Source organism: Rutidosis leptorrhynchoides, chromosome 8 (assembly GCF_046630445.1).
Source record: "Rutidosis leptorrhynchoides isolate AG116_Rl617_1_P2 chromosome 8, CSIRO_AGI_Rlap_v1, whole genome shotgun sequence".
Classification (NCBI taxonomy): Eukaryota; Viridiplantae; Streptophyta; class Magnoliopsida; order Asterales; family Asteraceae; genus Rutidosis; species Rutidosis leptorrhynchoides.
In genome coordinates, this window is record NC_092340.1 from 284,396,919 (window position 1) to 284,410,950 (window position 14,032).

General features: G+C 33.7%; 1 protein-coding gene across 1 annotated transcript; it reads left to right on the top strand.

Annotated features, from left to right (window-relative positions):
* Positions 1–10,862: 10,862 nt before the first annotated feature.
* LOC139862377 (uncharacterized) lies at positions 10,863–13,879 on the top strand. The gene is made up of 2 exons (XM_071850971.1): positions 10,863–10,939; positions 11,210–13,879. The coding sequence occupies exon 2, from the start codon at positions 11,544–11,546 to the stop codon at positions 12,795–12,797; it is 1,254 nt and encodes a 417-aa protein (XP_071707072.1). The 5' UTR covers positions 10,863–10,939; positions 11,210–11,543; the 3' UTR covers positions 12,798–13,879.
* Positions 13,880–14,032: the final 153 nt, after the last annotated feature.

Genomic DNA, 14,032 nt, shown 5'->3' on the forward strand with positions numbered 1-14,032 from the left:
TTAAAAACACAATTTCATCCCTGCCATGAAGTATCCACCCATGGCATATTTCCCATATCGTTTTTTTTGGGGGGGGGGGGGGTAAAGGGGAAGGGGTTTTACTTGACCGTGCCCTTGGATCGGTTCAAGGTTTCCTCCCGGGCAGCGATGGGGGCGGGGTTATTATAACTGCATCGGCATAGTCAAAACGGGAGATTTCACAACGGGTGGTTTAGTCCCCCTCGGGTGATCCCAATCGCTGTCCAAAAAAAACATTAAACCATAAGTATTTAATAATTAATTTATGTCATACTTAATTAATAACTAAGTCTTATAATAAATAAATAAATAATTAATCTTTATTATATGTCTTGATATAATAATCTCATATTATAAGTTTTATACTTAACATAAGTCTTCCATTAATAATATTTGTATTATTAATTCATAAGTTTAATTATAGGAATAATTAAATCATAATATAAATATCAAATGATATAATAAATATATATCATAAGTATTAATTAATAATAATTACTTTTATAACCTAAGTAATTTAATAATAATGAAAATCATTATTTATATACCTAAGTTCAATTTCATAATCATAAGTTTCATTAACATTTCGTTGAGTCATAACTTGAGCCTCGGGTGTCGATTTTTGACGAATCTTATATATATATATCCTCGTCCACCCAACCATACCGACACCTTAGGATGCTCAAGAACACCCTAAATCAGTCTCAAAAGTCATGATGAAGAGCCATGAACCAAACATCACTTTAATCCGATTCAAAACTTGTTTTAGTCATTTCGGGTGATCCGTGGCTCGGATTTCGATGACCCGTACATGAAAGTTTATCCAATCATCAATCCTAACCCATTGGTATACTCCAAAATCTCAAATTATGGTCCCAAAGACGGACCAAAACCTGATTTCACAACTTTGTACATTTCAATCTTACAAAACCCTAAATCAAGCATAGATTTTGATCCGTAACTCGAAACAAGATGAAACCAAAGCCTAAAATTATGTACTCGATGAGAAGAAATCATTTATACACTTTAATTAACCAAAAAAATTAGCCAAATACACTGATTTTAACAATATAGCTGCTGTCCACAAATTGATCAACCGAAATCATACGCAATCGAACATTTCTAAGCATAACAACAACAATACAACAACATACAAGCACTAATACATTAACATATGATCAAAATCAGTAAAAATAGATGAAAATGAAAAAGATAGGGTTTATGATTATACCCTAATCAACAATCAAGTGATATAGACGCGTAGAGAATGAAGAGTAAATCCGATTATACAAGAAACTCTTTGATTCAAGCTAATAAATTGATGAAGATGGTGATGGTATGAGAAAAATGACTTGCTAGGTTTAGGTTTAGAAAATGAAAGTGATAAAATGAATGTAAAATGGAAAAATGAAAATGGAGGAGGGTGGGGGGGTCCGGACAAATTTGGCTAGGGTTGGCTCCACATGGCCCACTTTGATCATGTGGATAAATGCTTGTGGCCCGAATACCCGAACGAAGTCCGATTCGTGAAAATGCCATTACGCAATTAAATCTTAGGAAGAACTATGCACACGCGAAAAATAAAACATAGAAATATTTTATAAACTCATATGATATATAAATATCATATTTAAAATAATTCAGATTCGAAAATCATGAAAGTCTGATTATTGGTTTGAAAACCGAAACGAATTACCGGATAGAAATCCAAGATACGTAGAAATGTAAAAATTTAAATACGAACACATATATTCATATAACATATAATAAAAGAAATATTATTATCAAAATAATAATATAAGTCATAGAAATGACGTGGCACGAATATCAATTAACAGACGTTAAATATTAACGGAAAAGAATAACGGAAAAAGTAGGGTCATGACAGGATATACAGACTCAGATATGGCAGGAAACAAAGTTAATATGAAGTCCACTTCTGGATATTTGATGACCTTCACTATCACGACCCCCGTCTCGATTTCCTAAGACATGGTGTGAACTTTAACATAGTGTCACAGGTTATAGTCATCGTAGCAGCGGAAACATAAATATTATTACATCACGGTCTCTATTTTTAGTTTTTGGTACATCGTGGTTACAAAATACAAATACAGACGTAGTACAAATACAAATACATCATAATCTAGTCTATCAACACTAGATTTAACAAAAGACATTTTTAAACTTCCACGATGCCCGACCTGAAAGTGCTCCAAAGGCTAAGTACCTGAGATAAATACTTATAAATGTCAATATAAATATTGTTGAGTTCATAGATTTAGTTATAATGCATAAGTTATTGGACTTAAAGATTTCATGTATAAAACAGTTAAAAAGATATTCTAGTTCATGAGCTTTCGATATCGAACGTTAACGTAAAAGTACCCGAAAACAAGCATCACTTAAGGTCTAAGTGCATATGGTCGAAGGTAATGCATCCGATAGCCTAGAAGGTCTATCCTGATGTGAGGAGTCATCCTCAAATAGATCTATTCATAATACTCACATTTACCAAACCGGTAATTAACGATATCAAAATCGGGCTTTCTAAATTGACCTTTGTTACTCAGCATAGAATATGGTTGTAAGTACTTGATTCCAATATGTAAAAAAGTAAACAAGTATTATCTCATCCCAAAAGTATTAAAGATTGATTAAAAATGGGACTGCGAACTCACAAGTGATGCGGTGCAAAGCGTTCACGGTAATTGGTCAGATTGTGTTCGGTGTTCCGGGCTTGAGACCTAATGAAATTTTATAAGGTCGGAGGTCATACTATCTAATATAGTATTTAGGTTAGGTTTAAGATCAATCCCTTAAGTAATCTTACATGTCCAATTCGGTTCTCAGTTTCAAAAGTTACTAATTCATAGTTTTGAGTGTAGACTGTTTTTGACTAGTTTTATCATAATATAAGTGTAGGTGTTTCTATTAATATAGACATCCATATTAAGTGAGATTACCATCTTTGGAAAGATCTTTAAGTTCACTTTTCAAAAATGTAAGGCTCTGTTTGAGATTCAAAATAAAAGTTGGTCAAAGGTTCACTTCTTTACAAGTGTGCAAAACAGTTCAGTTTTACACTATGAGTTCCTAGGTGAGTTTAAAAATAGCAAAACTTATTTATTTGACTCAAGAGTTTTATAGAAATCTGAGCACATATAAAAGTGCTTATTCTCAAAAGGAATAGTCTCCAGGTCTTCATTAACCTTGTCTTTAGAGATAAGGTTTTAGACCAATTTCTGACTTCAACAAAATCTTAGGTCAACTTGATGGTACTATATCTCTATGATTTCTTAATGGATTTTAGTGATTTAGATATCTATGGTTTCCTTATTAAGTCCAGTTTTCAAATCAGATGCCTTTGGTTCAAGATCTATCTTATATTTTGATATATACATGATTCTTTGACACTTGGTCAGATTGCTTTGAATCTGAACCTGTCTCACCAAATAAAAATTAAAAATGACTTTTTCTTTGCGATAAATCATGAAATCTTTACTAGATGTCTCAAACACATATATGAACATCATATAAATTTATGAGTTCCAGAGAGCAATCATAGGTTGGTGTTTAGGTCATGAACTTCAAGTAAAAATTTGGATAGCTCAAAGACAAAATAGTTTTACATAGTTTAACCACTTTAGTTCTTGGTTTAGCTTCATTTTAAGACATAGAACATGTAGAGATCTTAAGTTTACAGATCTACAATCAAGATCATGATTAGCTATATAGTCATCATTGAGTGATTTAACACTCTAGATCAAGCTTTTACACCATGAAAGTTCTTGATTATGACTAGAAATGATGAATAGATTTAGTTTAGCTAGTTATACGTTGATGATATGTAATCCTAATTCTTCAAGAAGATGATTATTAGAGTGTTTGTGATATGTATTTTGAGTGTGTGTAAGTGTGAGAGTGAAAAGAGAGTGATCAAATGAGAGAATGGGAGGTAGATGTGGGTTTATATAGAGATGGTGGTGATGGTGGTGGGAGACGTGGCAAAGGGAGAGGGCAATGGAGGTACGACTCATTGTTAGCCATTAATGAAGCTTATGATTATGTTTTGCATGGGATTTATTTAGGGATGAAGTATTTAGTGGAGGTGGTTTCATGATGTAGATGATGAAAAATGATGATGATGATGATGATGATGATGATGATGATGATGATGATGATGATGATGATGATGATGATGATGGTGGTGTAAGTGTTCTAGTTAATTTTGGTTTGCAATTGTACATGTACTTGTATAGGCTTTCTAATGTATAATTCTAAGATGTTTACTTGTATGTTTAGAGTTTAGGAAGTAAGCTAAGGTTAGGTTCTGATCAAGATAGGTTAAGGATGGTTAAATGGAAGAAATGACTAAGTACAAAGTAATCAAGACTAGTTGTGAAAATGATGAAGTGTAGAAATGTTTTTATCTTATGATCAAATGTTCAAATGAAATTGTTTTCAGTCTTTAATCTAAATACTTGGTTAATAAGTTTATTTATTAAGTTAATATATATATAAAGATATAATTTACAAGTCTAGGGTTTATGATAATGAGCTAGGGTTCAAAGTAGTAAGCTAGGATTTTAGGACTTTATGCAAAATGTGTGAGGTAACTTTCTATCAAGTAAAACCTAAAATGCATCCTTAGGGTTTTACAAACCCTAAAATAAACCAAGACATAGATTAATAAATTTACTCGTCATGTCAGAAATTGTAACTTAAAGAAGTCAAACTAGACAACTTAAGTCGAAAAGCTAGAGAGATCAAAGAAAAAGAGAGAAGCCCCAATTCCCGTATTTGAAGATTGCAGCTCACAAATTAGACGATCCCCGAAGATTAGACCGTTGAATATTCACCATTATTGGACAGCATGTTCCTTACATCTGGGCCAACGTTTTTAACCGTTGAATTCGTCTCAAGTGGTCTCTAGCTCGATTTACAGCTGGTCAAACAGTAGCAGTTTTTGGGTGACGAATTTCCTCTTTTATCTTTAGGTTTTTTCATGAACTTGTTGATTGTTGTAGTTCCAGAGTATGATGATGTTATATGCCTCTAGTTGATCTAGAGAAGACCTATTGTATTGCTCTCTTGTTGATGATAGTGGATTTTAAGTGGCCTACGGGTCCCGTGTTTTTTACTCTCGATTTTGAGAGGTTTTCCACATAAAAAGCTCGTGTGTTTTTGTGTGTGCTTGATTGTCTTTATTTGCTGATATTGGGGCTGATTTGGGTTGCATTTCGTGTACCTTATTTATTAGTTTCCTCTTTGGTTCATACGGGTCGGAAAAGTGTTGGTCAAACGGGGTTGTTTCCGCTTTGTAGATTGTCCGTTGTGACTTATTTTTCCCATCAAGACGCACCCTAGATTACTTTTGTTTCGTTCAGATCTTGAGATAACAATAACAACCCTAAGGGGTAGCTTGGCGGTTAGATGTTTGAAGTCTCTAGTGGAGACTAAGTTCAATCCTCATGGACTTCACATCGGGTGGAAGCTTTAACAGGCATACAAATTGTGCATAATACTTCAAAAGCTACAACTAACCCACGCATTTAAAGCAATGAAATAGAAATCCTTATTGGTAATCATTGTTTATGAAGATATGTCATCAAATGGTAGCATTGGGTATTTTAGAGTTATGTGGTGAATAGTTTCGTCATTGAAAAGATCAAGTGATATAGAAATATATACTACAAAAGTTAGGTGGAGACAAGAAGCAAGGATCAGTCACATTAAGGAGGTTGTGTTGGGGGTGCATATTAAAGGGCCCATATATATCATTATAACCTTTTTTTGTATTGGCAAATTAAGCAATATAAACAGGAATAGACAAATTATGGTGGTAAGTGGTGGCTTTTATTTAGTGCTCATTATACAATGAAATGGACTGCCATAAAAAGTAATACACTTGAAAAAACAAAACTCCACTCTACTGTGCATATATATGGCCCTTGCTTTATCTTCTTCAGATTATATCTGAATTCTGTGTGAGATTTTATTTTAAAAAGCATTTTTAGGTGTACGTTGTTTTGCTTGATCACAACTCATTGCTTTGAATAGTACACTGTTTCAAAAGATAGCAATCAACAAATAAGGATTTGTCGATAGCATCATAGCAAAGTTACCTAAAAGATGCACGTTCACTACTAATTCATGATTATAATCTGATAAGGTGTCTTTGTTGTAGATGCATAGTTGTAAGTAATATAACCATTTCAAATTTAAGGCAAAGTATTTAACAGTGTTGCTAATTAACCCCTTAATAATAGATTGATTTTAAGCAATGAAATTAATCTTTCTTTGCCTTTCAACTAATGGTGTTTCTTGATATGGACTCTATGGGAGACAAGATTCATGGCCTAGTCATGAATCAAATGAAATACAATATGGCATACCACCTTATGATACAATTTGAGAATTACCTTCGCCTAGACTACTCTGGTGGATCCTAATAACGCCTTTGAGTTTTATGGCAATTAAGACTATTTCTAAACCTGCCCGTGACATGTGTCAGATTTTGACACTCATTAACTCAAACTGTGGTGTCAGATTTTGTTGGGTTCACCAGTTTTTTATTTTATTCTTTGGAATTAATTTAGTAAATAAATTCATGAAATAAAATAAAATACATATACATATTACATATAAAAAAGACATAAATTAAGAATTCATTAAAATTCAACAATATATAATTTAACGATTACATAAAATTTAACAACTACATAATATTAAAATAAAACATAAAATAAACTAATGCATAGTACGAAATGTCGATGGAAGGTTCCAAATATGATCGACTAGATCCTCGATAAGTTGTCCGTGCACTTCCCTATCTCTTATTTCTCTTGCGATGATGTCTCGATTTCATCCTCTATTTGGTATACGTCAGGGACGATTCTCCATGTCCTCGGTAATAAGCGCTTCTTCCCAAATACTAAGTACAAATCCATTATATTCTAAAATCATGTTATGTAATATGACACAACACTCTATTCCTTTTCGCATCTTGCTTATTTTCATAGTGTGGGAAGCTTTCGTAAAATGTGAAACCGGCCTTGAAGAACCCTAAATGCTCTCTCTACATCCATTCGGGCACTAACTTGAAATATGATAAACATAATCGTTGTCTCTTCTAAGGGACTCGAATACCCTTTGACTAGAGTGGCCAGTCCGGATATATACCATCGCCAAGGTGATATTAGTTGGTGTATTGATGACCATTTACTTCAAATGTTGCGGATGGAGCCGTTCCATTCTTAAGTTTATCAAATATAGGGGATTGATTCAAAACATTTATTTTAATGTTGGACCCCGCCATCTCAAAAAAAGCATAACTCGTTCAAGCATAATGGTCGGTTTCTTATGATCTTTCCGAGTGTACTTAGGCGTCTCACAAAAATAATCGTTCCACAATTGTTGTGCGGCCTCCACACGAACTCTAGCAGTGTAACCTCGAACTCTTGGAATACGCGGCGCGGAATCGACTTCGGACTCATTGTCTTCTAATTGTTGAATAAATTGAACAATTCGCATATCCTCCGAATAGGAATTGGTACCACGTAAATACGAACCCGTATATAAAAATGTAAGATTTTGTAAAATCTAATAAAAAGTAGAGAGAAATGATTAGTTTGGTGTGTAAAAAATGATAATGAAAATGAGTTTATAGAGATCAAATTAATAGGTTAAAAATAAAAAAGAATCAAAAAACGGATATATATATATATATATATATATATATATATATATATATATATATATATATATATATATATATATATATATATATATATATATATATATAAATCCGTTGTCAACGGCTATATAGGCTTGACCAATCAGAATTCCCCACATAGCATTTGACATCTTTTTTTTCTGTCAAAAAATCAACTGACGCCCCCTCGTGTCAAAATTTGATGTCCCGTTAATGGCGTTAGAGATGTCAAAGTTGTCCAACTCAGTTGACGGAGGCAGAGGTGACACCACGTTAAGATGAGTCTAAATGTAATCGCGTTAATTTCAAGTAATGATTCCAAATTAATAGTATAGCTTTTAAATTTTTATTTTGTAGTTGTTTGACAAGCTACAAGACACACATGTTGATCGTAGTTTTTATTTATATTTTTATTAATTTTTAATTGATATTAATCGAGTAAATCTTTACTCAAAATTTGTCGTCATCCTTGTTTCTTTTATAATGATTTCCTTTTCTCTGGAATTTGATTATTTAATTTAAAAAAGCGAGTTACTGATTAACAATAGATTGCAAACTGCGCAGTCAAGAACATTAACTAAACGAATTATCTTCGCAATCTGATCATGTCCTCAAGACAATTATTCATGCAGCCATATCGATAATGTGTTACAAATCCCTTGAACACTGTTATGACCTAATTCGAAACGGTCAAAGATCTCTAAAGAAAAGAGAAGAAAAACAAATAATTTTATTGAATTGAAGAATTTGTTATCCTCTGTTACAATGAATTAACTGCTATATACTAGCTCTAATTCTGTTACCATAGTAGCAACTTGTTTTAGCTACTTAACCACCCTTAACCGTCTAATTGAGCTGGTAATCTGAGGTGTGTTTTGGAGGGCCAGTTTGTCTCTTGGGCCGTTCCACAATGGACTCACTTATATGACTTGTTGGCTACTTCGTTTCCATGTGTATCAAACACTTATTAAATTTTAAAATGATTTAATAAAAGTTTTTAGGGGCAAATGAAAGATAGACATTAATAATTTATTTATATACATATATATATGTATAAATTATAAATTATAAATAATAAATAATTTATAAATTAAACTTTGTTTATTACTCTGTACTTCGTGAAACAAACAACGTTATCCTGAAACAGTAACGACTATGAATCTCAACACCAAGCTACCTTCTTATTCCCGATAATAAGAGGAGAATTTGGTGACGGGAATAAGAATATTATGGATATGGGGTAAGGAGTATAAAAATCACATATCCAACCCTTAGTCATTTAAATCTAATCAGTCACACACACACACACACACTCACACTCTTATGGCGTATCTTACACATACAAGCCTTATTCTCTCGCAAGCCTTCTTGATCCTACGGATTAAATTATTGCTTATGATCTTGTTCAAGTCATTATATTATCATCATCACCACGTCCATGTTATTATTATCCACAATCGAATCACACAAATTGGCTAGTTTTCGTGGTCTTCGCTTCACCGCGGATCACAATAAATTTTTTGTTTTCAATCTCAAATTGTTTTCGAACTTTAAAAAAATAGTATATACAATTTTAAATAATGACGAGACAATTTGACTATACAATTTTAAATAATGATTATGCAATTATCGTTAAAGACATTGTTAAGTATAATACCTAATTACATTTACAAAATGATATTTACATAAATAATCTTATTTAAGGATATTTACATAGATGTTAAAGGTCGATAGGTGTATACACACATTGGTTATATAGATTGTTAGTTACATGTTAGTTACATAGATGTTAAAGGTTGATGTATTTGGGCTTGTTTCCTTAGGTCTTGGGCCATATTTCGTACCATGTGGTAAAGGGCTAAAAAGTCAGTATCATTTTTTATTCCCCTCAAATCAGATTCAGATCTCAAGCATCACCCATCCAAATCTCCGCCGCCCATCCCCGCCAATCTCCGCCGCCAATCCCTGCCAATCTTCGCCGCTTATCCCCAGCAACCTCAGCCCCTCCCAACCCCTGTCACAGCTCTTAACTTCGATCGACACAAATCCTCCTCCGCCGCAGGTAAGCGTCAACGCCACCGGTAGTTGTTGCTCTGTTTGTTTTTTAATGAAGCTAAATGTATGAACTCCGATCACCTTGTTTTAGTGTTTTTAAATAACAAAAGTGGTGTTTAATTGTGGTGTCTGACGGCGGTAGTAAGAGTGTGGTTGTGGGAGGTTTATGTGGTGGTTCGTTGGCTGAAAGTAATTTTTGGTGTTGATGATCGCTTTTCGTCACTGGTGGTTAACGGTGGTGGCTAAAAGTTCACTTACTGCTTCTGACAAATAAATATAATACGATTTAATTAATGGCCATCTGTTGTAGGTTTAGAGATCTGGGTGATGGTGGCAGTTACCGAGGTTGGTTGTTGCCGGAAGTCGCCGTGGTGCGGAGATTATTGATAGAATTAGTTGTTTGTTAATATTTTTAGTTATTAATATTTTACGGTGTTAATGTTTTTAGTTATTAATTTTAGTTTTAAAAAAAGAAGGAAAAAGCTACAGTACCGGGTCGGCTAACCTGTTGGGTCGACCCATTTGGAAAACGAACAAACGGTTCTACAGTAACTTGATCAAATTAGAAGTGACAACCATTTACCACAATTAGAATATTGTATAGTTGAACCGACAGGGGAGCTGGGAACGAAACGTTGACTTTTAGTACCAAATAAATTAAACATATATACAATGGCCATGAATATTTCAAACATAGATACAGGGTACAAATTATAATTTTAAGAAAATATTAGAAACCTAACTTTGACTTTTGACCAACTCATACTTGACTTTAACCCGATTTTTTAGCGTTGCTAACCTTTTAGGCTTTTTTTTTGGCGTGAAACGGGATAGGCTAGTCCCCAAACCAACACATCGGCCGACTCAACCGACTTTTATAACAATGATTAGTCAAAGTCGTGGCATTTTCGTAATAGGTGCCGCAGTGTACTTTAAAATTCCCTATTGTACCAATCCAGCGGAATAGATGCCTTTTACAAGCTTAAATTATGTTATGATGTTGATATTAGTTGTTTCTGTAATTTACATATTTATGAATATTTTATTCGGATTTTGACATTTATGAATATTTTGTAAGTCTGTTGAACAAATCCAATGGCTTATGGGCTACTTGGTGACGATAAATCGTTCTACATTTTCATTATGCGGGTATATATTTGTGATGTTAGTAGTTTTCTATTGCAACTGTTATGATCCTTTTACTATTGATCACATGTGTAGCACGTGACAACTATAAGATCAGTTAGTGAATATAAATAGATTGTAGGATAGGGATTTAATAGCTTATGATTTTGTATTGTGTGAAAACACATTTCCTCTCTCTAATTCTCTGTAATTGTGAACTGTCAATTGAATAACATCATTAAAAAGTTCATTTCGATTCAATTCCGAAGCTGATTCTTCCTTCGACGCTTCCAGGTTGTTTCGAGATCTTTCTCGATTCATTTGAATTCTGAAAGATCGTATCAATTGGTATCAAGAGCACTTTCCTGAGACAAATTTCGTGAAGATATTGATCATTTTCTATCATAATGGTGACTTCTGCTACTGCTACACGAGAAAATAAAGTGGAAGAAATTGGTGATTTTAAGAAGCAATCTATTCAGGAACTTTGTGATTCTTTGAAGAATATAAACAAGAAACTAGCAGAAACTGTAAGGAATCAAGAATTCTTGTTGAGTCAAGAACTAAGCATGTTCAATTTTAAAGATAGAAGTAATAACAGCCTACCATCTTACATGCCAAAAAAAGAATGCAAGAACTGACCAAAGGAAACCAAGGTAAATATCAAATTAATCAACTTTCTGGTTCTTATAAGAGTAACATGAGTTGTGATTTACGTATGATAAGTGGTTGTAGACCTCTGTTGGTAATTGAGTTTGTTGAGAAATTAAATTCTAAAGAAAATAAGAGTGCACACAAGGTGTTTGAGAAAATGTCAACCTTAGAAAAACTCAAACAAAATGGCACCATTCAAGACTATTATGAAGTGTTTAACACTGTGTTAAGTAAGACAGGGGATTTGAAGGAAAATCAAATTATTCGTTACTTTATAAATGGGCTGCAACCAGAAATCAAAAGTAATGTTAGCATGTTCAAACCGCATTCGTTGATGGATGCATATAGTATGGCTAAAGTACAAGAAGATACGATTGAGGTAATGAAAAGGTATTCGTCAATTTTCTCATTGACAAGACCAAATGAAGAGGCTCATTGTCTAAATGCTATGTATCAGTCATCTATTACAACTAACATAGGAAGTGCATCACAAGCTATTACGAAAGTGGGTGCCATTACAACACCACACAAAAAAGTGCAAATAAATAATAATGTGTGTCCTAACAAAAAGCAGTTAACACAAAAAGATTTAGAGGAAAAGCTCACGAAAAACTTGTGCCTCTATTGCGATCAAGGATATGTGCCCGGGCATAGGTGTAGTGGACAACGGTATGTGATAGAAATACTGGGAAAAAATGAGTCTGGAGTGCAATCTGGTGACAAAAAAGTAAAAGAAGAAGAAAAAGAATTAGTGATTGAGAATAAGAAAGATAAAAATGCATTAGTACCATACCTTTCTCTTAATGCTTTACATGGCACCAATGCGTTTCAAACAATGAGGGTTATTGGACGTGTCCAGCAACAGGTGGTTCACATCATGACTGATTCAAACAGTACGCACAATTTTTTGAATCTAAACTCAGCAAAACGATTTGGTTGTCAATTTAATTCGGTTGATCCAATGCAAGTGATTGTACCCGGAAGCAACAATATTACTACTACTAGTGAATGTGAAAGATTTATGTGGCAACTTAATGGTCAAACTTTCGCGAGCAACATGGTTATCACTTCCTTAGGTGGTTGTGACATGGTATTGGGAATCCAATGGTTGAGGACCTTAGGAGACACCCTATGGAAGTTTAATGATCTTAAAATGTCGTTCATTTACAAAGGTAACGGGTTAGAACTACGGGGTACACAACAATCAGGGAGCACAAGGCGAAATTGAAAAGGGTGGCTAAAAGTGTGGAACTAAAACAAGTTCACTTAACTGCCAAAGAAGATAATGAAGAGTGTTCAGAACAAGAATTGAGTGAGGCATTGTTGAAAGAAGGTACAATATCGATAGTTAAACGTAGGACTAAAATCTTTGATAGTCAGCTTCGTGATTCTGCAATTGCAACTTCTGTTGAAAAAAATGAAATTGAAGAAATTGAAGTTACAAGTAATGAAGTGAAAAGACTAAAGTGGTGGATAACTATGATGAGCTACCTGATGAAGATTTATGTAAGGGAGGATGTGCTAATTCTACACACATTGAACATACACGGAATATATATCAAGGCAAGCAGGATAGCATGTCAAAGAAGGAGTATGGAGTGAATAAACATTACACTTCAGATTCTAATACTTCTTGCCTTGCACTATACAAAAATTTTCAAAGAATTAAGTGTCCATCATGTCCTACTGTACATTCAGAGTCTGATATTGAACAAGTGAGAATACAATCTGAATATGAGAAGTCTCAAGAACTGGTGAAAATTAACGTGATCACTGGAAAGGTTCGTAACAGATTCGAAGTCGAGCTTATAGAAATATGGGTTAGTGATGGTCCAAGGTATGAAGACACTAAAATTGCGAAGGATGGATAATCTACTACGTTTAAGCACCCAACCCTTTATATTACTTGTGAAGTGTTGTTCTTAATTAGAGAATTGGGTCAGATTTCAAATTATCGATCCAAAAGTAAGAAAATGATGCACTTGTGGCCCAAATGGAAATCTAAAATGCCTTGTTTATACAACATTGTTGCAGCTTGTTACCAATACAAAGAAAACAAGAAGTTTGTATCACTGATTCAAGACATGGATATTGATAAATAAGGTGTTAATTCTTCTATATGCACATGCTATTCATCCTTTTGTTCAATTCATGAGAGAAGTTTTCGTAGGGAGCTTGACTTCAAGTTGGAGAACTTACATGGGCCTGATTTCAAGATTGTAGTGTTATTGTCAACAAGTTGTTAGAAGACTTGGAAAAAGGTTGTAATCTTCAAGGATTCTTGAGGACAGGAATCTCTTTAAGGGGGATGGATTGTTATTGAAATGTCCCGTTCTTATTGATTAAAAACGTTCCATATTAATTGATTTCGTTGCGAGGTTTTGACCTCTATATGAGACGTTTTTCAAAGACTGCATTCATTTTAAAACAAACCATAACCTTTATTTCATCAATAAAGGTTTA

What these genes read in the sequence shown, in the direction of transcription:
- LOC139862377 (XM_071850971.1), top strand. Translation starts at nt 11,544, where the DNA reads ATGCAAGAACTGACCAAAGGAAACCAAGGTAAATATCAAATTAATCAA.